Here is a 23,545-nt window from a genome sequence, read left to right on the forward strand (position 1 = left end):
AACAAGCCGACATCCCGCTGTCGCGGGGCGCGGAGATGAAGGGCAAGTGCAGCGCTAACGAGTCGGAGCTGGAAATCTCCTGGCTGGAGCAGGCGTACACCCTCAAACTCTTCTTCCTAAAGGTATGGGGGACACGGGGGAGGGGGAACGGGACACGGCGGTCTTGGCGGCTTCTGACCGGCCCTGTCTCGGCAGGAGGGGCACAACACGTCCCGGGGGCAGGAGGCTTTCTGGAGGCTCAGCCGCATCCAGTTCACCTACGACACCGCCGAGCGCACCTACTTCAAGGACGCCGTCAACCGTAAGCGCCCCCGGGGGAAAGGCGCGGGGGGGACACACACACAAGGGTTTGGAGCAGATTCTGGGGATCTGCCGAGCGCGGAGCCGGCGGCGGAGGGAGAGCACGGACGGACACCCCGCGGGCTACTCGCGCTTTAACGGGAGAGAAAAAATTCCCGAACCCACATGACAAAGCAGGGATCAGGTGCCAGTTTTAAGCCGCGTATTCCATTTATTTTATTTTGTTTTCCCCTTTTTAGTCTTGTTTTTCACCCCTGCAGTTGCCGCGGGGTGGAGGGGGGGGGATCCCGACGGCTCCGCCAGGCCCTCCTGGTGGCACCCAGGGGCCCGAGGGGGTGGGCAGCGGGGCAGGTGGACGCCTCCTCGGGAAAAATTGATCTTCTTTCCTGCGGGAGATGTTTTTTAAGGTTAATTATCTCCTCGGTTCTGATGATGGTCGAATAGGTGGGAAAGCAGCAGCTTCCCAAGATAACGATGAGTTCGACATCAGTCTCCATACCCCTACACACCTCCACCCAATGGCAGCCTCTTTTCTCACCAGGTTTCCTTTCTTTTAGCTTTCATTTTGGTTTGATTTCGTTTCTGCTCAGAAATGAATTGTCTTGTATTTGAAAACTGAAATACTGCCATTTGTAAGTTGTTCTCCCTCAACATTTTCAAAGTCAGGGGAATGGTGAGTTGTGAGTTTGAGACACACTGGCCGTGGAGCTATTTTTCCCACTGGTGTTTCTACTCTTTGTGTCCCCAAAACACGGTGGTGGCCGTGCCTCATCAGCTTCCATAAACACAAAACAGCGATTGCTTTTCTGTGGTGCTGGAGGGGAACAAAGGGCTGCAGAAGGGTGGGAGGTAGACAACGCCCCTCATTCCACCTTGCTGAGATGCATTCGGCCTTCGTTTATAAAACAAGATTGATGTGATGGGGAAATATTTTCTTGTAAGTTATACTTGGGTGAAACGGTCCAGTTGTCTTTACAGGAAGGGTGTTATGGCCCGTTTTGCTTTGCAGTGAGGTCCCCAAATTGCGTTGCTCCTTCCCACCTGAATTCAGAGCCCAAGTGCCACCACAGGAATGGCTCTTTCCCAAATATATGGAATATGAGGACAGTCCAAGACTGAAACCTGTGTGTACATCAATAGAAACCATTCCTCTGACTTTACAGACTTTAAGACTGGTGGCACGGGCATAGCTGGCAGCAAGCAAAGCCAGCTCTCCCTTTCGTGCCGGCAGGACCGGGTGCTGCAGCCATCCATTCCTGCTCATGAGCAGGCACCCCCGTGTGAGAACTCCTCCAGCTATGTGGGGGGGGTGTCAAGCCGAAAGCGTGGTCCCACCCCAGGAGAAAATACTGCTGTGAGAGCGGTGGAGCGTGCGGCCACCGCATTGCCCGCTGCCGCTGCGTACCCTGGCCTTCCATCTGTTAGCTTTCCTAAGAAAGTCATGTCGGTACCCCCGAGACGAGACCTCATGGCTGCTGTTTCTGCCCTTTGGCCAGCTGGGAAGCACACGGCCAGCTCGCACCGGCTCTCTGCCCTGGTAACCCCAGCTGGGAAGTCCTACGAGTGCCAGGCTCAGCAAACCATCTCCCTCATCTCCAGCGACCAGCAGAAGCCCGTGCAGCTCTTGCTGTCGGAAGTGCGTGTCCAGCCCTTCGACATCGCCGCGGATTTTGTCTTCAGTGAAGGTAAGGTGCAGGGCCAAGGCACGTCCTGTGTCCCCCAGGTGCTGCGGCTGCCGCTGTCGCAGTGTACTGCAGGAATTTGGGTGCCAGCTTTTTCAGAGAACCTTCCCCTCCTTCCAGCAGGCTGTCAGTGCTCCCTGCAGTCCCTCCAACCCATTCCCTTGCCTCTGTGGTCCCCCAGCTGCTCTTTGCTCAAAACATGGGCTATCGTTGCATGTATTCTGGCTTCTCTAAGGAGCTGCCTGGTCCCTGAGGAGCCCTGCGAGGCTTAAGGCATCTCCTCTGCAGCACAGGAGGTGCTTTGATACAGCTCCGGGGGCTTTTTAGGGCTGTTGCATGCCAAGGAGAGCTTGGGGCTGCAGTGGCAAGGCAGTGCTTGCGATGCCCGTTGCTGGCTTCAGTTTGATTAATGCTCATTGCAAGGGTGAAGGAGGCGTAACGGGGACTTCAGTGAGGCTGCCTCCTGCGCCAAACACGCGGGACACTCTTCCTCCTCTTAGGTTTCTTGAACATTAATTGCAGATAAAAGAAAGTGTGAGTTAACGCGTGCTGTTCGTATCAAAGGGTTGTACTGGAGTCAGCAGCAATGCTGCCATGGGGCAGAATTCCTGCAGATTTTGCTTTCCCTGATCCCGAGGAACCCGTGGTGCTCCTCCTCCCCAGTGTCCCCCCTGCCTTTTCCGTCAGGTTGAATGAGGGCGTGTAAACACACTCACCTGAATTAAGGCTTTGAGACTAGTTCCCTTTTTCAGTGCCATCTTAGAGACTAGTCTTTGAGACTAGCCCCCTTTTTAGTGCCCTCTTAGAAAGTTAGTTAACTCCATTATTGTAACCAGATGCAAATAAAATTTGCAATAGCCAAATCTCTTTTACTAACAAGCTAGAAAATGGTAGTGTTATTTTCAAACCTAGCATTAAAAACGTGGGGCTTTATTATTTTGCATGTGGGAAACATTTTAGAACACAGTAAAAAACCAGCACGGACTTCAGAGCCAAGCACTTACGCTCATGACTCACATTCCTCTAACTGATGTAGTAAATACATGCTATTATGTACACTGGCTGTGGCAGAGCTGAATTACTCATGGCAGGGCCAGTGTAGTACAGAGTACTTTTTATACGTGGGCACAAATTTTTTTTTTTCCAATCTGAGTAGTACCACATTTTGTATAGTTACAGGGAGAAAAAAGGTAGAATTTAATAGTTTCCTATCATTTTTTGTTGGCACATCTTCATGTTTCTCCCTCCTCCTGTGGTTCCAGGCTCTCTGCACTCAGGGTTTGGCTGGCAGACCTTGGAGGCTGAGAAGACTGTGTTTAAAATAGGCAAGTCTGGACTCGGTTTTAGCTGCCCTGTCTCTGTGATACCAAACTTGTCAAGTCTGAGAGCTCACAGTTAAAAGAACCAAACTTGGGGTTTATTGCCAAAGGGAACTACCTGCCCTTTCCGTGATCTTTCATATCAGGCAGTAAAGCTGTTTCTTTTTAATTTTTTTTTCCTTTGTTGTTGTAATTTGGTTTTCTTTTCCTCCAGGACATGAGGAGACCCCAGTTGGTTAAGCAACCTTTAAACATGTGGGGAATTCGTCCTTCTGAAGAAGGCACAGTTTCTTTCTTTGTCAACCTTTCCATTTTTTTTGTTGTTGCTCTTGTTACTGAATGACACCTCTTTTTGTTGACTTCCACTGGAAGTTAAATAGCAAAGAGGACCTGGAGAGGCTGGTCAGAAATGCCCGAGGTCATTTATCAATGAAGCTTCACATGGGGCTCTGCTGCTTCTCCCAGCGGCACGTCCCCACCAGCCCTGCGGACCGGCGTGTCCCCGGCACATGCATGGCAAAACACGATCCTTTGTGGGGTCTGCACACTGCCAATCTTAAATTACACTAATTAGCCTTCTCCTTTTTGGTTCATTAATTTCCCATTAGATAAAATTCCTATTAATTATGAACAAGCTACAGAACATTTTAAAATATTTTAGAATAGAGGAAGAGACCTACTAGAGCAGGAGAATTGCCGAGACACAGGAGGGTCAGGACCCTTTTACCACAAAGAAATGGGGGTAAAGGTTTTGTCATTAGTCGTGACACTGTCCTTTCTGGGATAGATTAAAAAGCTTGTAGGGAGTGATTGGATTGTTTTTATGTTTTTGAATGCTTACATTCATGTGCTAGAATATCTTTCTTCTTTTTTTTTTTTTGTTAAGACGGTGCTTCCGACCCTCACAAATACATACATATATATATATATATATATATATATATTTTTCAGTGCAGAAACAGCAGAACATTTTTTTCATTCAGAGCTTGGGAAATTTTATTTTTTTAATAGGGAAAACATATATGTTTTTCAGCTTAAAACATAACTAAAAAGAGAGCTGGATCAAGAGGGTGCAAGGAGAACACTTACATTGGCGAAAGAACCCCACAGATATTTTGATTTTAATCAAAATAATGCAGAGTACTAATACAAAAGGGCACAAAGGCTGGGAATTAGGGACCAGGATCCTAGGAGGTCTCGTTTTCCTCTGAGCCACTCCAAACAAGGGCCACATTTTCTCAAGGGTCCTTGGTGCCCAGTAGCTCTTTTCTGTAAGGTATTGTGTCCACATTTAAAAAAGCACCTTTTTTTTTTCCCCCCCCTTTTTTTAAGCTAATCACTTATAAATGCCCATCCCATAATCTCAAAAATCCATCCTGTCATGCCAGATGCAACTGGGCTGTTTTTATATCCCTTCGAGCAGCCCCTGCACCGGTCCTCAGGCTGGTGGTCGTGACTGCGGGAAACGGCGGATTGTTTTTGCCGTGCTGCTATTTGTTCCGCAGAAGGATGCTGAAACAAGAAAATGGGCCTGTTGGGTGGTTTCGTAGCCTAGTACTGAAATTGGATGAGCACTCACCATAGAAACCGTGGTGGTACGTGAGCCTGGGTGCTGCGCGGTGTTGGAGGAAGCACAGCACAAAAGAACAATGAGGAACGTACCTAAATGCTTCCTTTGTATCCGCCTGCAGTCTTTGTTCGACGGGGCAGGGACTGGGGCTGCGGGGTGGCATCTCTCCGGCAAAGGGGTGACCCTGGCTCGGTTCAGGATGCAGCAAAACTCCTGGCATCACCTGAACTTTTCACTTAGTTAAAATTTGCCAGGGACTTTTTTGGCTTTCCTGGACTGCGGGTAAAACCCACCGATTTGGGAAGTGCTGAGATCGCTGTGGGCCTGAAGTGAAATACTCAGGGAAACTTGATGGAAAGGGCTGTTTTCCTGCAGAAAGCAGTGATTTAAAATACAGAGCAGTTCCCATTGCAATGGTGTTTCGTTTGTCATGCATCAACCAGCCCACCTGCCTGCACTGTGCTTGATGGGTTGAGTGTCTGAATTTGTGCCCGCTGTGGACTTTATGCAAACGCTTCTCTCCTCCCACTCCCCCTTTTGCATTTTCCTTTGCTGACAGACCAGGAATGGTACCTGTTAACCACCTCCCCACGGTGTTGTGCACCTCAGTGCCAATGTGATGCTTTGAACTCTTGGGGTAAAAAACGCTGTATAAATGTTCGAGCACACTGTTATAAATGTGCAGATATTTTAAATAGTTGTAAAATGATGTGTTTTAACATTCTATTAACGTTAAAATTCAAAATTCATCCTCCTAGCAGTCAGCATCCGGAGAGCCTTAGCTCTGCTGCAGATGTGTTTGTGCTTAGCACTTGCCTGTGCTGCCATGCTGGGTTCCCCACAGCCCCATTCCCCCTCTGCTCTCTGAAGTATCCAGACTTTTGGCAATCTGCTCCACAAGGAGAAAATGGAAGTGTCTGGTGAGGAGAAGGTGTTGGTAAGGCAAGAGGTGGCTGCTCTGCAAGGCTGCCTTCGCTTTCTGCCTGGGGAGGTGCAGCTGGGGGGAGCAGCGTGGTTTGTGGATGTGGAGACTGCAAGCTTTGCTTTGATTTTTTTTTTTTCCCCCGTTCTTTTTTTTTTTTCCTTTCCTTTTTAATCCTCTTTAAAAAGTGTCAAGGATAAAGAACTATCTTCCTTGGCTTCTTGCAAGAATTGACACCTTTTTGAGTTGTGACTCAGACACTTAAATACAGTGGTGGCTTTTATGGGCACCGGAGTTTTGGCCACGTCCTCTGGCACATTTTGTGCTCTGCAGCCGGTTTGCTTTGGCAAAAGCTGGGGATTCGAATAATGCAAGCAGGTGTGTTATTGTTGGGTCAGTCCTCTGCATCGCAGCACTGGCGCTTTTAGCTTTGCCACCTTCAGTGCCTTCAGGCCCCTGTGTTCACCGCATTCTCCCCTGCAAACACAGCATCACTCTTGTTTAAGACAAGTGTTTGAGCCCCGGTGAGTGTCCCCAAAACAAAAATTTGTGCCCGCAGGAGATGGCTGGACTCAACCACGTCTCATCAGCACGCGCTGGCCCATCAGGCTGTTAGAGGTGTGTGGCGAGTGCACAGGAGCTCCTCTAGCCCAGATCCTGCCCGCAGGAAGGGTGCTGCTTGGCACGTGGGCAGCGGGCTCGGCGGGGTCGGAGCACCCCTGGCCCCATGGCACTGCCCCACGCGGGACTTTTCCCGCAGTCAGGTCGGGGGGCCTGCTGCTGTGGCTCTGCCTTGACGCTGTGAATCTCCTCAGGCCTTGGCATCCTGAACTGGGAAGAATTTCATAAAGTGCTGGGAGCCCAATTTAGGGAGCTAAATGATAATCAGGGTTTTTTTTTCCCTTTCTCCTTAATACAAACAAACAAAACCCCTGCATTGCAGCAATTGCTGAATTGCCTGTAACACGGTCCTGGTGATTAATCACTCCTCTGGTGAAACGGTGAGCAACTGGAACCGAAAGGGACATTTTTTTTGTTAGGCTACATTTCACTTTTGCTTTTTTGTTTCACTTCATTTATAGCTCAAAATGTTTCCTGATGGCACTGGGAGGCGACAGAGCTCCCAGAGGTGCCTCCACCGCTGGAGATTTGTCCCTGCTGTCACCTCCTGCCTGGGCCTGGGGGTCTCTGGGTTTTTCCTGCTCTTTGCCACATGCTGTTAGATTTGCAGAGCATTTTCCATTCGTGGTTATCACAGATCTCTGCGTCTAGCAATCAGCTGCCTGGGGAACCCATCTGGACAGTTTTTAGCAATGGAATTAGTGGTGCCCTTTTTTTTTTTCCCCCTTTTTTTTTTTTTTTTTTATAAATTACTTGCTGTTTTCATTGTTTTCAGCACAATTCTAGTACTGTGAAGATGATGATCCAAGGGCCAGAGCACTATGTCTTCTGTACATCATAACCGTCTTTTTTTTTTTTCCAGAGTTGGCATTTTTCTTCTTTTTGGTCTGGCAGCTCCATCTCGGCAGCATTGGCTCTGCCTGTCCATCAGCGTGGATAAGCAACAGTCCTGGGGGGTGTGTGAAATAAATCATGATCCTGTCATTCAGGCCTGCAGTAGGTTCTGGAAGTGTAAGGGAGCTGAACTGGGACTACCAACATAACATGTTTCCTAACCTTGGTGGCCTTTGCAAGCTAAATAGAAAAATGTTTTCCCGTTGCATCTGTGGTTATTATTTTCTAGTGGTTTATTAGACTTGTAAGCCAGAGAGAAAACCACTGGGAGGCTCATGCTCCTGCTTCTTTGCAATATTTGACAAAAAATGCAGAGTGCAGGAATGCTGTTGGGACCATGAGCACACGTGCTCTGCCAGTGCTGGTAAACTGCCCACGGCGAGCTCACAGAGCGGGGAGATGTGCTGTTAGATCTCTGTCAGCTTGCAGAGAGAAGGAACAAATCTTGAAATGATGAGCAGGGGAAGTCTGATGCAGGATTAAAGACTTAGTGATGTTGAGGTCTCGTGATTCAATATTTATAGACTCTGTAACTAAATAAATAAAAAGTGATCTTCAGTGGGGCTCAGGAAACTTGCACTTTTGCTGTCCCATTCCCAGCAAGGCCATTGCTGCGCTGGTGTGGGAGAGAGGCCTGAAGAGGAGCTTTGTGGGCATGAAAGTGTTTTTCTTCACTACATCGGCAGGTTTGATAGATGTTCCCTCTCCCTCCACACCCTGCACTGTGACTGTGATTTCACTTTCCTCCAAAGCAGTTGATTTTCTCCCTGGGACTCGGATGACGGTCGCTGTCTCTCCGTGATGCTGCAGGTATTTTTGCTGCACAGGGACCCCTGGCGTGGACCTGTGGCTCCGGGACGGTGGGTTTGCTGCTGCAGGAACTCAGATTTGCAGTGCCTCATTCATTTATCTCTTTCTCCCTTTTTTTTCCCCTTTCCCTGCAGAACACAAGTGCCCGGTGGACCAAAGGGAGCAGTTAGAAGAAACCTTGCCTCTGATTTTGGGCCTGATACTGGGGTTGGTTATCGTGATAACCCTCTGCATTTACCATATCCACCACAAGCTGACAGCCAACCAAGTGCAAATTCCTCGAGACAGATCTCAGTACAAGCACATGGGATAGGGAACGGCATTGAGCAGCTCAATTATTTATCAGGTAGAAAAAGCAAAAGCACTTTTTTCTGAGGGTGAGGAAAGGTTATAGGGGGGCAAGAGATGGTATTCACAACACCTAATTGGGGATATTTCATGGAGACACACAAGGTTAGGCTTTAATATAGTCAGTGCAGAGACAACATAGCTGTCTCTGAGAAGGCTCAAATCATCTGATTTTAGGAGTCTCTGGCAGTAGGTGATATGAATACCTTCTTAAGCAGCTGGGCCAATCATCTGGGAACAGAAATGCTTCACATGTCAAAAAGTTTTAACACTGGGGGCAAAATTAGCTTTTTTTTCTTTTTTTTTTTTTTTTTTTTTTTTTTTTTTTTTTTTTCTTTTTTTTTTTCCCCATCTCAAGAGACTCTTCCCTACCCAGTATGCTGCTCTTGGCAGCATTCGTCCCTCTCTGTTCATGTCCATGCAGGGAGCAGGGCAGGGGGACAGAGCCTTTAGACAAACTTCATTCTAATGAAGGGTCATCTAATGAAGGGACTCAAACCACATTCCTGAAGTTTGCAGTCATGTTAAGGAAAGCATGAAGGCAATACAGGTGTGTTTTGGGAGGAAGAAAAAAAAAAAAAGGCCAGGACCTTAAGCTGGCATAAACTGGAGTAACTCCAGTGGAGCAGATTGCAGCCAGCTGAGGAGCTGACCCCACATTTGAGACTGTGAAGAAAGCTTGTTTTTGCTTCTTGAGCCACATCTGAACTAAACTTTAAAAAAAATAATAACAAACAAAAAAGAGTATTGATACACAAATTATAAAGTGCCATGCTACTGCAAGTCAACTGAGAAATGCTTCTGGCTGGACATCCTGCACGTATTGTGATTGTCGTTGAGATGTTACATTGCTACCTGCAACTGATACTTTCACGATGAAACAAAATAAAAAGAAAACAGAAATGTTAAAGTTACTATGCAGATTATTCAGGTATAATCTAATGTAACAGAAAAAAAATACAAGGGAACCCTTGAAATCTATCCTTAAACGTAGACGATTTTTAAAATTAATTAAAACATGTACATATATAATACTTGATTTGCTGCCTTGTTTTGGAATGATGTACTGCTTTTTACTGACTCCATGATATCTAATGGAATTGGTGCAAAAATACATCGTCTAAATGGATGTTAAATGTAGCATTTATTGAAGTATTTTTGGTGAAAATGGTTTGCTGGAGACCTGGTGGTGGCTCAGTATTCCGTGATTTGCTGGTTATTTCTAATAGTCGTCTCATCTCTAGCTGTTTCTTACATGTTTTGTGGGCAAGGGCATGTTTCACTCTGGTCCTGTCCAGTTCCCCCTGAAACCTCTGACTTCTCTGGGCTCCAGTGTCACCGCAGCAAGTTAGTCCAGACCTTTGTTAGTTTAGGGTTTGGAAAATACCTTCCTGAACTGAGTTGATTTGAACAGGGACACATCTAAACTGTCCTCTTTCAGATTAAAACAGGGTGATAAGCAAAAATGATAATTTCAGTGTTGAGAAATGCAAGAAGACAAACTTAATTATTTTGTAATGCTGCAGCCTCCTCCAAATTTTATGTTTGGTTTTTGGGGTTTTTTTTGATGAAGCGGGATGCAGCAAGAGCCTTCCTTTAGTCCTGTCTCATTCCTGGTCTCATTTCTATGTTACGCTCAGCTTTTTGTTTTCTCTTGGGATGTAAGAGGCAAAATTATGGCACTAATGATTCGTAGGGCTTTGTCCTTTTCTTTTAAAACTCCAGTGAGAGTGTTCTGGGCGGGCCTTAGGCTGACCAAGTGCCACTGCCTACAATGAGCTGATTATTACTTTTTTTTTTTTTTTTTAAAAAAAAAAGGTTCTTACAGAGGCAGCCAGAAAAAGCCGTAGGTAGCAGGAGGGTGAATCAAAGGGTTAAAGGTTCATCCTTAATAGAGAGGGGCCGTAGTTACCAGCTTTGTTCCGCCTCGATCTTGTCTGCCCTCCAGCCAGAAAGGCTCTCCCAGCCAGCTCCCATCAGCCTGGAACATCTGCTCCTGTATTTGACATCAAAAAAAAAAAAAAAAGATAAAAAAGGAAGCAAACAGCTGAACTGCAGATGCCAGAGGAGCCCCTGCGCTGTCATTTGTCTTCTGAGGAGCATGTTTTGGCAAGGCAGTGGCAGGGATGGGCCCTTGGGATGCCACGGTTGTGTCAGTGAGCAGTGCTGGGGCAGGGCACGGGGGCATGATGGGGATGAAAATTGCATCAAACTGGAGAGATTCCAGTCAGTAAGAGGCCAGTCCCCACCCAGCCAGTTTCCTCCCAGTGAGCTGCAAGTCTTTGGTGACAGTAGGAGCAATTTCTTCTGGTTCAGTTGAGTGTAATTAGAGATACAAAAGAGTTGGGACATTGTGAAAAACGGGCAAAGAGAAGGACTTTCTAGCTGGAATCAAGAGGGTCCTGTTTTCTCCCTGTGCTGCCTGTTTCTCTGGGAGAGCCCACTGGGGCTTTTTTCCTCCCCTTCCACTTTTTTTTTTTTTTTTTTTTTTTTTCCTTGCAAAACTTTAGTTGCATATCTGCTTGGATATTGAAACTTTAAATGAGTGACATGAAAAAGAGATTCTTCCTCTTTGCTTGCCCTTAGTAGAAGCTTTACAGAGATAAGGAAATACATGCCACAGCATTTTTAGAAGTGTTTTTGATTTCTGATGCTGCTCTCCCTCCCCCCAGTTTTTAGCCTGCTGAAGGGACGACCATACCAGTAGTGGCTTTGGATGATTCAGCTGTTTTCCATAACCCCTGGGTGCATCCAGCCTTGTTCTGAGGCTGGTGGCAGAGGCAGGGTAGGTGCAAGTTATTCCAAAATACACAACCAAGCAGAGTCTTTATGCTCCTTCCTCTTGGCCTCCTGCTTTTGCCCTGTGCAACAGCTCCTCTCACAAGACATCAGTGGCAATCCCATTTACACCATAGTTTTTTATCTCCTGCAGAAATCCCATTATGCAGAGTGGGTTTGGAGGCAGGAAGGATTGTCGATAGCTGGCAAGGGGTTGACAGATACTTCCCAAAACCAGAGGAGGAGGTGGGAAACTCACGGCAGCATTTGACAGGCTACATTTAAACTTTCTTATTTGGAAGCCACAGTTTAGGGTTTACGTGGAGCTGTTTGAAGGCAACAAAACCTGGGGCTTGGCTTAGCTGCCTTAGCGTCACCCTTAGGAGAGGCAGTGGCGGGTGGAGGGAGCCACTCTCTGAATGTATCTCCAGGCTGGGTTTTGGAGCAGCTGGAGTTAGTCGTATTGTGTTAAATAAAGCTGTTGGTGGGTTTTAGCCCTTTGTAGGTCGCATCGTGGCTTCCCCATTTGCAGAAAGTGAGCAAGACCTGCCTGGTGTAACAGGGAGATACTCTCAGACACCTACACATATCTGAGATACAGAAAAAAAAATGCTAATTTATGGTTGACTTTGCAAGCTAATTTTAATTCAATCTAAGGTGACTTGTAAGGGCAGTCATAGCAGAGCCACCCAGGGAAAACATTGTCTTCACCCCCCGTAGGAAACTGTCCTCAACTGATAGCACTGCTTGAGCCAATGCATTGGAGCACTGGCATCGGCCATCTGATGAGAAGATGCCCTCAAAGCAGCACTTGCGACCCAGTGCCTACGTACCTTAAGAATTTTTGCTGCTTTTCATGTCAGAGGATAGAGGTTTCCCTTAGGTAGTGCTCAAGCATCACCTTAAGGTTGAAAGTGTCTGTAAGCTATCAGGACAGAGTTGCATGAAAACAGCAGTGAGTTTCTTGTTGTTTGTTTTTGGTTTTTTTTCAGTTAACACAGGAAGTAATTTTTTTGTTGGGCTGAAATGATTTTCCTCTCTTTTTTGGGAAGAAAGGAAATAGAAACAATAATTTCAGCTCAATGACAGCTGGCGTTGTGCCCCTGACTGATGTACCTTGTTTAAAGAAAAAGTTATTTAAGATGTTGAAAGAAAACCCTTTGAATCTTTTAATTCTTTCCATCCTTTTGAGAACAATTATTTATTGAATTTGATCTGCATTTTCCATCAATTTAAGCTTTCCAAGCCTATTTTTGAAAAATTGAGAGGTTAAAAAAAGCTGTCCAACTTCCCTCCTGCCTGTCCACCTACAGCAGCATCTTGAGGATGGCAGCACTTTTATTGTGATTTCATTTTATGTTTTGCATTCATCCATCAATGGCTTATTACGAGCTAGCTGCAAACTTGAACACTTTGCTTTATAGATGTTTATGAACACACTAGTAGAAGGTGGATAAATATAAGAAACTTATCATCCTACTGAGCTCTACAAGGACCTGTAATAATTAAGCACTAAAGCAGCTGTTAATGACTTACGAAGTACTTATGACTAGAACTTTAATTATAAATTACTGATGTATTGCAGAGGAGTTACATAGCCAGTAAATGCTCCGGCCTCTGCTACTAAAATTATGAGTATTTGTGAATACTTTTAGAACTGGTAACCTCCAAAAAAGTCATCGTTCCTTAGTGACAGGTGGGGATAACTGGCTGCACGCGGAGCTCAGCCTCAGCTGGTGCAGCAGATGAAGTCGTCTTCTCGATGAATGGATGCTCCCAACAGCTGGTATCTAAAAAAGTAAAACTAAAGAGTGTTATCTTTTTGCTGAGCCTGCACAGCCCACAGGGTGATAGTGATGGAGGGAATGGCTTCTACAGCATGGACACTGCGGGGGCCAGATGAGGACTCGCGCACCATCGGGTTGCAGGAGATGAGAGTTGGGAAGGTCCTACAGAGGTTACCCAAGGAACAAATTTGCAGAGAGGGTGATGCACACAGCTCTGTCAACTGTGTAGCCCAAGGTGAGAGGCCACCATGGTTATTCCCTGCTTTTTTGCCTGCTCTGGCTTTATTTGAAGTGCTGTGGTGAAGCAGCTGAAGTTTTGTGGGTGGTTTGGTTTTTTTTTTTTTGACTGATGGCTAATGCATTTTGAGACCTTTACCCATGTCAGCATCCAAAAGTAATAAAAAAATCTCATTTATAGGATGTGTAGGAGAGCAAATTATACTGTAGATTAGCTGACTGATGAGCCTAGAAAGAATGGTTTGAGTAGGCATGAGAGCTGCATGGTTATGAGCCAAAAATTAAGGCCGTGTAAGGTAGAAAAAAAGCCCCAAAACAAACAAATTTATTTAGGGGGCAAGGAAAGGAAGGTTAAAATGTTTCAACAGGTATGGTCTTTTTGGAGTACTTCATACACAGAGTTCTATGGGTGCGCTAGGCACTTCTCAAAATTTTCTGTACTATATGAGTGACCACAACGTGTTTCTTTTTTCTGGATGTTTCTTTCAAGTGCCAGCACTGCCGACTCGTGTTGAGTCATGAAAGTTTAGCGGAGAAGTTGTGTATTTTTATAATGTGTATGTGTGTGCACACGAGCAGGTGTGTGTTTGGGGAGGACTCTTGGAATGGCTAAATCACAGTATCTTGGGTTGGTATTTCTCCAGTATTTCTTGAACTACATCATTTGGTTCAGCCTGACAAACCACCCCGGTGATTTCTGCCACAGGGAAGTTTCTTTATGTGCAAGAAGCGGGAAAGGCTGGTGCATGACGAACAGGTGGGACTGGCTTCTTCAGGAGTGGGAAGGTCTTGGGGAGAAAGACGATGTCTCCAACATCAAGGTTCTTGCAGAGGCTGATGTATTTTTGCTGATTTGAATTATTATTTCGCTCCATTTTTCTTCCCCTCACTGGGGTTTTTTTTTGGTGATTCAGTTCATAGGCTGCCTTATTTTGCCAACACCCCATAGCACTTCGCACTTCCCTCCTTAAGGCAAATTGGGGTTTTTTTATGGCAATTTTTTTTTTTTTCATTCATGTAGGGGCCCGTTTGCCTCTTCCAATCTGCTGGTTGTTGTTTGTTATGTCTGATGTGCTTGGGACAACTGTTAACTCTTGCTGTTTTTCTTAATTTTGGGTAGAGGCACAGTCAGAATCTCAATCTTATTCTCACTCATGTCCCGTAGATCATCATAGGTGTTTATGCAGTGATTGTGCCATCAACCAGGAGAAAAATTTACTGACACAGAGATGTTATTTGAGGTCTTATTCCTACCTTCTTGATTTGGAAAATTATAGCTGGACAGCAGCATTTCACTCTTCAGTATCTTAAACTAATACAAACGATCAAAAAGTACAAACCAACCTATTTTCTTGTGCCCGTACAGGCACTGACTCCTGACTGTCAGCTTCCCATGGCTGGCAGGTAGGCACCGGTTTTAGCTGGGGTCCAGTGGCTTTCCTAACACCAACCCCGGAGAGCTTCCTGGGGGCTGGGGTTTCCCAGCATCTCTCCACCCAGAAGTCAGGCCACAGCTGTGACAAGCACCAAGGGACTGGGGCTGAGCAGCTGCCTCTGAGTGCAGACACAGCCCCTGACACTTCAGAATCACCTGGGGCAGCTCTATAAATCAATACATATATATATATTACATTTATATATGTGTGTGTGTGCACATGTATCTTTCACATACATACAAGGACCCTCTTTTTTTTTTCTTGGTATTTGCCTGGTTCAGTACTGTGTGATTGAGTCAAATGTAGAAAACAGAAACAAGGCATCCGGGAAAAAAAAAACCAAACACACTGAACATTAAAGCGTTTATTAATTAATTTATTGAACTTGCATGTGCATTTGTCTCACCAGTAAGCTGGTGTTCACAAAAAAACCTCTTTGAAATCGACAAAACTTTCCGTAAACTCGATGAATACTGCTTAAAGTATCTAATGATAAGAAAGTTGCAGAAAATTCTTCACTCGTACAGCCCAAAATGTGCTGACAATTGAAGAAAAAAAACCCCACCAACCCCAACCCCTTTTTTATTCAAAGATGGTTAAAAAAGTTTACTTTTGTGGCTTGTATTACAGTTTCGCCTGGATGTCGTTTGCCTTTACTGGTGCAGCCTGTTTTCCTGAGTTGTCAAGACTAGAAAATAGAAACACCTCAGAACCTGACGGGTTTCTGTGGGTGGGTCCCGGGCATGCGTCTGCGGCGGGGCGGCAGGAGCCAGACACATTTTCTCTAATGTCTCCTTAAAATGTGTAAACAGGGTTAAGAAGAGAAAGCAGCGGGGTGTAAGACACACAGATGTAATAATATTTATTCAGTGTTCGAGTTCATATTGATCCTCTCTTTTTTATAATTGCTTCTCTCCCTTCAAATATTTTTTTAACTTTTTAAGGGCAGTACTAAAGGAGCTTCTATACTACTGGCAATTCTTTTCTCCTGGAGGAAGATCCTTTAAGAAACAGCTCCTGCGAGGTTTGGATGTTTGGTTATAATTTAGTACAATAAATAACAATTAACTTATCCGCTATGAAATTCCCTAAGACAGAAACTGCATTAGAAACACAAAATTGGCTTTGTGTTTCTTATTGATACCGTAAAATGAGGTCAGTAAGAAAAAAAATCCAAAAACCACCTTGAAAAACATGGCTTTTGTAATATACATAATTAAAAAGAACTGATCGTTAATAAATAAAATTCATTTAGCACTGAAATAATTATGAAGCACTTCTAAAATTTTAAAGGCAAATCTATTTAGGCCTACAGTTAACATGCAAAGTCATCCAACAAATAACACAAAATTGTACCGTAGTAGTCAACTGTTGCATCAACATTCAAAAAGGTCTAGACAGCAGCAAGACTTCTTCTATATGGCAAACATCTCGTAATGCATCGTAAGGGTCTGTGGGAGCTCTGGAGGACAACCCGCCACCCCCTTCTGCTTCCAGAGTGTGACAGGAAAAACGGAGAATTTTTGTGATAACAGAACTGGCTTTGCGGTGGCGTAAAACGAAGGGATGACCCTGGAGCAAGGGTAGGCTAGGGGTGTTGGCTCCCACCACCGGAGAAACAGGGAGGGAGACCCTGACACCTGCTCCCCTTCAGCCTCCCCTGATGGCGGGATGAGCGCTCTCCTCACCCCCATGGAAAAATATGAAAAAACTTCCAACTTCCTAAATGTGGGGTGGTTTGGTTTTTGTTTGTTTTTTTTTTCCTGTTTTCAAAAGGGTTAAAAAAGTAGGAAACTTTTATCTTCTCAAATTCTTGCTAAGTTACACTTAATACTTCAACTAACACAACAGTTACATGACAAAGTACTGCAAATTATCAAAATGTACTGTACAGAAAATTACAAATTCATTGCAAAATACATTGCGCTGCTATGACCAAGATTAAAAAGTGCTTTTTTTTTTTTTTTTTTTTTTTTTTTTTTGTCAGAAAAGTGTTCTTCTGAAACAGAAGTGCCATAGCCTGCAATAAAATTCTGGTGTTTTGCTCAGGTTGTGCTATCCTCTACTAATTATCTTTCCAACCTTGTTTGCACTGGGCGCCTTCTGACTGGGTGGCCAAGAAGACGACAGCGCTGGGGAGCAACGGTCCACGGCAGAGTGTGGTCACCCGGCTGGTGGCCAGGATGGCTCGTTGGTCCCTCGCAGCCCCAGAGAGTACCTCCATGGGTTTTTATATACCGTGTTACTGCTGCGGGCACGGTTTTCCTCTGCAAGGTTTTGCTTGTCCGTGCCCGTGGTTCCAAACACAACCACCGGGATTCCTGCACCGCTGTTGTTATCCAGACTCTGCACCACCCTCCTCCTGAAGAGCCGTTGGCTTCAGCGATGCCTGTGCTGCCTCATGAGGGGCACGATGCAAGAAGGGGGCCCGGCCAGTTTGAGAAAAGGGTGTCTCAACAGTTCCTGTGCTGTGGCTCTCTGCGAGGGCTCCCGCACCAGCATCGAGTCCAAGAAGCCTCGGAGGACCGAGGAGACCTGCAATGTTGCAGGGGCGTTAGGGGCAGACAAAGACAACCGTTCCCAGCCTATGCTGGGTCTGCACACACAGCTTTTCTTGGGAAAAGGAGGGACACGCTGAGCTTCCCTATGGCAACAGAGGTACTGAGCTGAAGGACTGTGTGTCTTCTATGTGCCGTTAATGTTAAAATGAATGTTGAAAGTATTTGGGTATCAGTGGGGTGCAGAACAGAATCATCCAGGTTGGAAAAGACCTGGAAGATCATCCAGTCCAACCGTTAACCTCACACTGACCATTCCCATCTCACCAGATCCCTCAGTGCTGGGTCAACCCGACTCTTCAACCCCTCCAGGGATGGGGACTCCCCCCCTGCCCTGGGCAGCTCATTCCATCACCCAACAACCCCTTCTGCAAAGAAATGATTCCTAAGAGCCAGTCTAACACTGCCCTGGTGCAGCTTAAGGCCATTCCTTCTTGTCCTATCACTTGTTACTTGGTTCAAGAGACTCACCCCCAGTTCTCTACACCCTCCTTTCAGGTAGTTGTAGTGGGTGATAAGGTCTCCCCTCAGCCTCCTCTTCTCCAGACTAAACCCCCCCAGTTCCCTCAGTCGCTCCCCAGCAGACCTGTGCTCCAGACCCTGCACCAGCTCCGTTGCCCTTCTCTGGACACGCTCGAGTCATTCAATGGCCTTTTTGGAGTGAGGGGCCCAAAACTGAACACAGTCATCGAGATGCGGCCTCACCAGTGCTGAGTACAGGGGTAAGATCCCTTCCCTGTCCCTGCTGGCCACGCTATTGCTGATGCAAGCCAGGATGCCACTGGCCTTCTTGGCCACCTGGGTATGCTGCTGGCTCCTGTTCAGCCAGCTGTCAATCAACCCCCCCAGGTCCCTCTCTGACTGTCAGCACACACTGCACAGCTTTGTACAGAGTGGCTGAGAAAAGCTTTAACAGTGGCTGCGGGCTCAGGTCTGGCACACCCTCTAGAAGCACACCCAAAATGGGAGGTACCCCAAGGCTTTGGCACTGGGCATGGATATACAAACTCTGATCTGCTCTGGTCCCCGGGCCGGGTGGGAAGCACAGGGAACATGAGGCTCTGCCCAGCTCTGTCACTCCCTGCAAAAGCAAAGCCAGGGCCCAGCACAAAAAAAAGGTTGCGGTTTGCTGAGGCCTTTGGCCTCACAGTCTCCCCACATGAGTCCTGTGTAGGACCCACTGCTCAAGGTGGTGCCTTAAAGATACAACTGATAATCCTTTAGGCGTGGCAGCGTGTGGCTATGGTTTTATTAAATGATTGTACATGCAAGACCCTCAGCACCAACGGGAATTCTGACCTTGTGCATGTCCTTCACCCGGGGGGGTAGGTTATCCCGGATTCGGCGCATGGCTTGCAGCGGTGGCTCATTGAAGTAGGGAGGTTCCCCATCGATCATCTCGATCACCATGATGCCCAGGGACCAGATATCCACCTGTAACACACAGAGTCTGCTCCTGAGCACCACTGGGAAGGCACAGAGGGGCCCGAAAGGCTCAACACTCAGGTTTCACACAAACCTCTGCACTGCGGCCGCTCTGAGCCAGCAGCCTGGTGCACCAGCACCACAAATCTTTCTTTTCTAACCAGCCAATGACAGGTTTTTTCCTTCTGAGCAGGAAGCACATCGAGGAAATAAATTAGGAACGACTTAAAATCCGGGTCTGCAGACGGTTTAGGTGAAGTCCAGTGGCAGCACTGCTGAAGCATGCTGGGCTGAGACGCTTGGCCTGCATTTCAGCTGCACTGCTTTGCACCCTCTGGAATATTTACCTCAGGCTGGCTCTGCAGTGCTGCAGAAAGATGCAGCTAGTCGGAGAGCAGAGCACAGTCCAGCCGTTATGAAATCAGTTACTCTATTTCCCCTGGATCTTAAAGACTAAGCTCCGTGTGAGACCCCAAGGCAAAGGCAAGAACGCACTACACCGGGGCCCAGCTCCAGCAAGCACAGGTAACGTTATATAATCCCTTTAGAAAGCAATTCAGCTGCAGTGTAAAAAAAAAACCAAAACCAACCTTTTTTTTTTTCTTTTTTAAAAAATGTTCCTGGCCTGCTGCAGAGCTGCTCCAGAATCCCAGTCCTCTGATGACTGTAATTCCTGTCATTTGCTAACCCAAACACAGCCAAGGCCACTTCATACTGCTTTTGCTCTCTTGCCAACTCTATCCTTCAGCTCAAATCCTCTTTTTTTTTTAATCTTTTCCTTCAGGTGGGGAAACCTAATGTAGCCGTAAATTCTAATCCCTTCAGTGTTACTAATGGGCTAATAATAGCTGGTGTTATTACTCCTGAAATATCTTCTACAACACCACACCTCCTGCTGGATGTTGGTGCCCACAGGGTGCTCTTGCCCCAGGGCAGGTGCTCTCCCTGCCCACACCAGATGGGTTCCGGCTGTGCCACAGGAAGGTGCAGCAGCTCCTGCCTCAGCCCTCAGCTCATTTCCCCCCTCTGTGTGTGTATGTATCTATAGATATGTGTGGCTCTGTGTGTAAATACATCCGTATCGATACAGATCTCCCCTTTGCGGCAGGTTGGCTCTCTGCAGCAGTTACTACAGGCAGGACTGAGCTTCCCAACAAACGGGATATGGCGCTGCAGAGCTGCCGGGTCCCCACCTTTTTTGGTCTCATCTGAACGGCTCCAATAAAATTGTGTGAATTGCCTTTTTCAGACCATTTGGCAGTGCTTAAAATAGTTCCCAGAGAGATGCTTTTTTCCCTGCCCTGTCTCTCAACTAATGAGAGCGATGACTTGCAAGGAGCGAGCCATTGTGGAATGCTACAGCAAAGGGTGGGAATCCAACTCAGCCAGCTCCCGACTTTGGGACTCTACAGGACTGTGCCTGTGCCTTTGCCAGTGCTCCTCCTGAGGATGGGGATCTCAGGCTTTAGCTGGATGAAAGCAGAGTGGATCTCTGCCTGCAGGGATGTTCAAACTCTGATGTGACCTGTCTCTGCAGTATGAGCACACTGTCTGGCTGCTGGTTTGGCATATGCAGGTGTAGACACCTGTAACGGAAGCTCCAGCTTGCACAGAATCACACAATCATCTCAGCTGGAAAAGACCTGGAAGATCATCCAGTCCAGCCATTAACCTCACACTGACAGATCCCAACTCCATCAGATCCCTCAGTGATGGATCAACCCGACTCTTCAACCCCTCCAGGGATGGGGACTCCACCACTGCCCTGGGCAGCCCATTCCAACACCCAACAACCCCTTCTGCAAAGAAATGATTCCTAAGAGCCAGTCTAACCCTGCCCTGGTGCAGCTTGAGGCCATTCCCTCTTGTCCTATTGCTTGTTACTTGGTTCAAGAGACTCACTCCCAGCATTCTGCACCCTCCTTTCAGGTAGCTGTAGAGGGCGATGAGGTCTCCCCTCAGCCTCCTCTTCTCCAGACTAAACCCCCCCAGTTCCCTCAGTCGCTCCCCAGCAGACCTGTGCTCCAGACCCTGCACCAGCTCCGTTGCCCTTCTCTGGACACGCTCGAGTCATTCAATGGCTTTTTTGGAGTGAGGGGCCCAAAACTGAACCCAGTCATCGAGGTGCAGCCTCACCAGTGCTGAGTACAGGGGTCAGATCACTCTCCTGTCCCTGCTGGCCACGCTGTTGCTGACACAAGCCAGGATGCCATTGGCCTTCTTGGCCACCTTGGCATGCTGCTGGCTCCTGTTCAGCCAGCTGTCAATCACATCCCCAGGTCCCTCTCTGACTGGCAGCTCTCCAGCCACTCCTCCCCAAGCCTGTAGCGCTGCTGGGGGTTGTTGTGGCCCAAGGGCAGCCCCCGGCATTTGGCCTTATTGAAACTCCTCCAGCTGGCCTCAGCCCGTCGCTCCAGCCTGTCCAGGTCTCTCTGCAGAGCCTCCCTACTCTCGAGCAGATCAACACTCCCACCCAACTTGGTGTCTTCTGCAAACTTACAGAGGGTGCACTTGATCCCCTCGTCTAGATCATCAATACAGATGTTAAACAGGAGTGGCCCCAACACCGAGCCCTGGGGTACACCGGTTGTGCTCGGCTGCCAACCAGATTTAATTCCGTTCACCACAGCAATTTGGGCCCAACCATCCAGCCAGTTCTTTACCCAGCAAAGCGTGTGCCCACCCAAGCCATAAGCAGCCAGTTTCGCCAGGAGAATGCTGTGAGAAACAGCAGGTTTGATCTGGAAGATCATCAAAAGGTCTTTCATGATGTGAAAACGATGCCACTTTCTTTCCATGCAGCACCCTAAGCTAAAACATTGTTTAGTGCACTAAATGGAGTTATTTAACAGCTTCGTCTTGGAGAAATACTTTAAAATGAGGCATGATGTAGCACTCTGGGGCAACCATAACTGCTGCTATTTAGCATCTCTGCATTCGAACTGCACGGTTGTGACAGGGCTCAAGGTTCAGGTTAACCAAGGCACCATGCAGCGGGCAATCAGCCACGTGGGCCCGCGCAGAGCCCTGCTGTACCCACCTCGGTGCCGTAGGGCAGGCGGGATATCACCTCCGGCGCCATCCAATACGGCGTCCCAACGAGAGACTTCCTCCGGGGAACCTCCTTTGACACCTGGGCGCAGAACCCAAAGTCGGACAATTTTATCTGAAAAAGAAAAAGAAAAAAGCCCCTCTCGAAGGCAAGTTCCTCTGAGACGCACACCTCTGGCTGCAGCTGGGGGGGGACAGGGAATGCAGTGATTGCTTGGGACAGGACAGCAGCTTAGCTTTGGAAGCGTGGCTGGAGTCGGCAACTTGGCCCAGGGAACGCACGGCTCATTAAAATGAAGTCAAGAGAAAGAAGTGGGAGAAAGTGGCTGTGGTGCTCGTTACTAAGACTGCCTGTCACAGCTCACTGCCTCTCCACCAGCAAAAGATGTGGAGGTGATAAATGCCTTGTGATATTTAAAAAACAGAAGGAAAGCAAAAAATCCTGAACTAACGGCAGTTTATAATTAATCTATTATTGCATATATATGTAGTAGCCTACATATGTACACTGATATTCCATAATATACATATTTCAAGTGACACACACCACTCCTATTATTTGTATATCAGGTGTATGATCTGTGAAAACAGATGAAACAAGTGGCAGTCACCCCGTTTTTCACCACAAAGAGCATGATCTAACACTCTCAGCAAGCAATACCCCTGCCAATGATTTTTCAAGACACTGTGGGCTATCACTAAAGAAACTATCTTCTTTATGTCGTGGAGGACCTAATATGGGGAAGGGTACAAGACTCTTCCAAAGTGGTTGTAAGAGATAAGGGAATGTACACTCTTGGCTTGGGAACTCGGGAATTAAAGACAGTACTGTCCTTGAGTTGCTGTGGCAGTGACCTGAAATAGAACTAATGGGATACACAAGCACTCCTGAGAGCAGCTCCTGCTGCATCATGTGCTTGCTCATACTTTTATGCCTTTTTTTTTTTTTTTTAACAACCAAAATGATGGGAAATTATTGCTTCTCCCTCCCTGTTGCTGTAAAACACCAAAACTCCTCCAACCCACAACCAAAACTGGTTTGAGCCTCAGTGGCATCACCCCCTTCCAGAAACAGCTTGTTCCTTAAGGCTAAAGGAACAATTTTTTCCCCCAAGTATTTATTTGCAGGCCTAGAAGGTATCATAAGGGTTTTCCTGGAGATCAGCCTAAGCCCCATGCCCCCAGCTGTCCAAGGTCCATAAGCTGTGTATCAGATGATGTACTCGGTGCCTGGGGATACAAAGTGAGCCCCAACAGCCCCAGGACAACTGAAGTGAGAAGTTGCATAAATCCCTGCATTGGGTAGACCAGCATTTTATTATCAGCACTGATTTGTTTTCTTTTGGATTTGGTACAGACATTACTTTTTTTTAACACTAAGGGTATTATTTTTAACAGAATTATGAAATGATTGTTGGTATTTCTAAAACAAAGCCAATAATAGCCAAGTTCCCCATGCTAAATGTATTTCTCAGTTTACAGGATGAAGAATGGAAGAAATAATGCATATTTTGGAAGCAGAGCCCAATCTTCTTTTGTAGGAATACAAGAGGTTTTGCATATCTATTGCTCATTCGAGTACATAAAAGAAGACGATTTTCTAAAAAAAGATAATTGCACAACGCAGCCATGAAGAAATCTGCAATGCAGATAATAAGTACTGGAGTAATGAGTATAATGAGGCACTGTATGCAGATCCTGAGAGCAGATCAGATGCTATTTCAGCAACACAGATTGAAATTGTAACTGAAGAACTCCTACACACGTGGAATTTTCATCCCTGACAGGACTAACAGGAGCAGCCTGT

At 46.7% G+C, this 23,545-nt stretch overlaps 2 protein-coding genes across 2 annotated transcripts in view; one reads left to right on the forward strand and one right to left on the reverse strand.

The window, feature by feature from the left end:
- The window catches only part of LAMP5 (lysosomal associated membrane protein family member 5), a 9,647-nt gene extending 432 nt beyond the window's left edge, over positions 1–9,215 (forward strand). The window contains exons 2-5 of the mRNA XM_026844690.1: positions 7–122; positions 196–301; positions 1,797–1,985; positions 8,253–9,215. Coding sequence (XP_026700491.1) covers positions 7–122; positions 196–301; positions 1,797–1,985; positions 8,253–8,431 — 590 coding nt within the window. The 3' untranslated portion in view covers positions 8,432–9,215. The remainder of the gene's footprint in view (positions 1–6; positions 123–195; positions 302–1,796; positions 1,986–8,252) is intronic.
- Positions 9,216–15,040: 5,825 nt separating this feature from the next.
- PAK5 (p21 (RAC1) activated kinase 5) overlaps positions 15,041–23,545 on the reverse strand; it is an 82,583-nt gene continuing 74,078 nt past the window's right edge. Inside the window, exons 8-10 of the mRNA XM_026845476.1 lie at positions 21,728–21,853; positions 18,562–18,696; positions 15,041–17,239 (exon numbers count right to left, since the gene is read on the reverse strand). Of these exons, the coding sequence (XP_026701277.1) occupies positions 17,084–17,239; positions 18,562–18,696; positions 21,728–21,853 (417 nt within the window). The 3' untranslated portion in view covers positions 15,041–17,083. The remainder of the gene's footprint in view (positions 17,240–18,561; positions 18,697–21,727; positions 21,854–23,545) is intronic.

The sequence above is a fragment of the Athene cunicularia genome, assembly GCF_003259725.1.
Source record: "Athene cunicularia isolate RWA chromosome 3 unlocalized genomic scaffold, athCun1 chr3_part1, whole genome shotgun sequence".
Taxonomy (NCBI): Eukaryota; Metazoa; Chordata; class Aves; order Strigiformes; family Strigidae; genus Athene; species Athene cunicularia.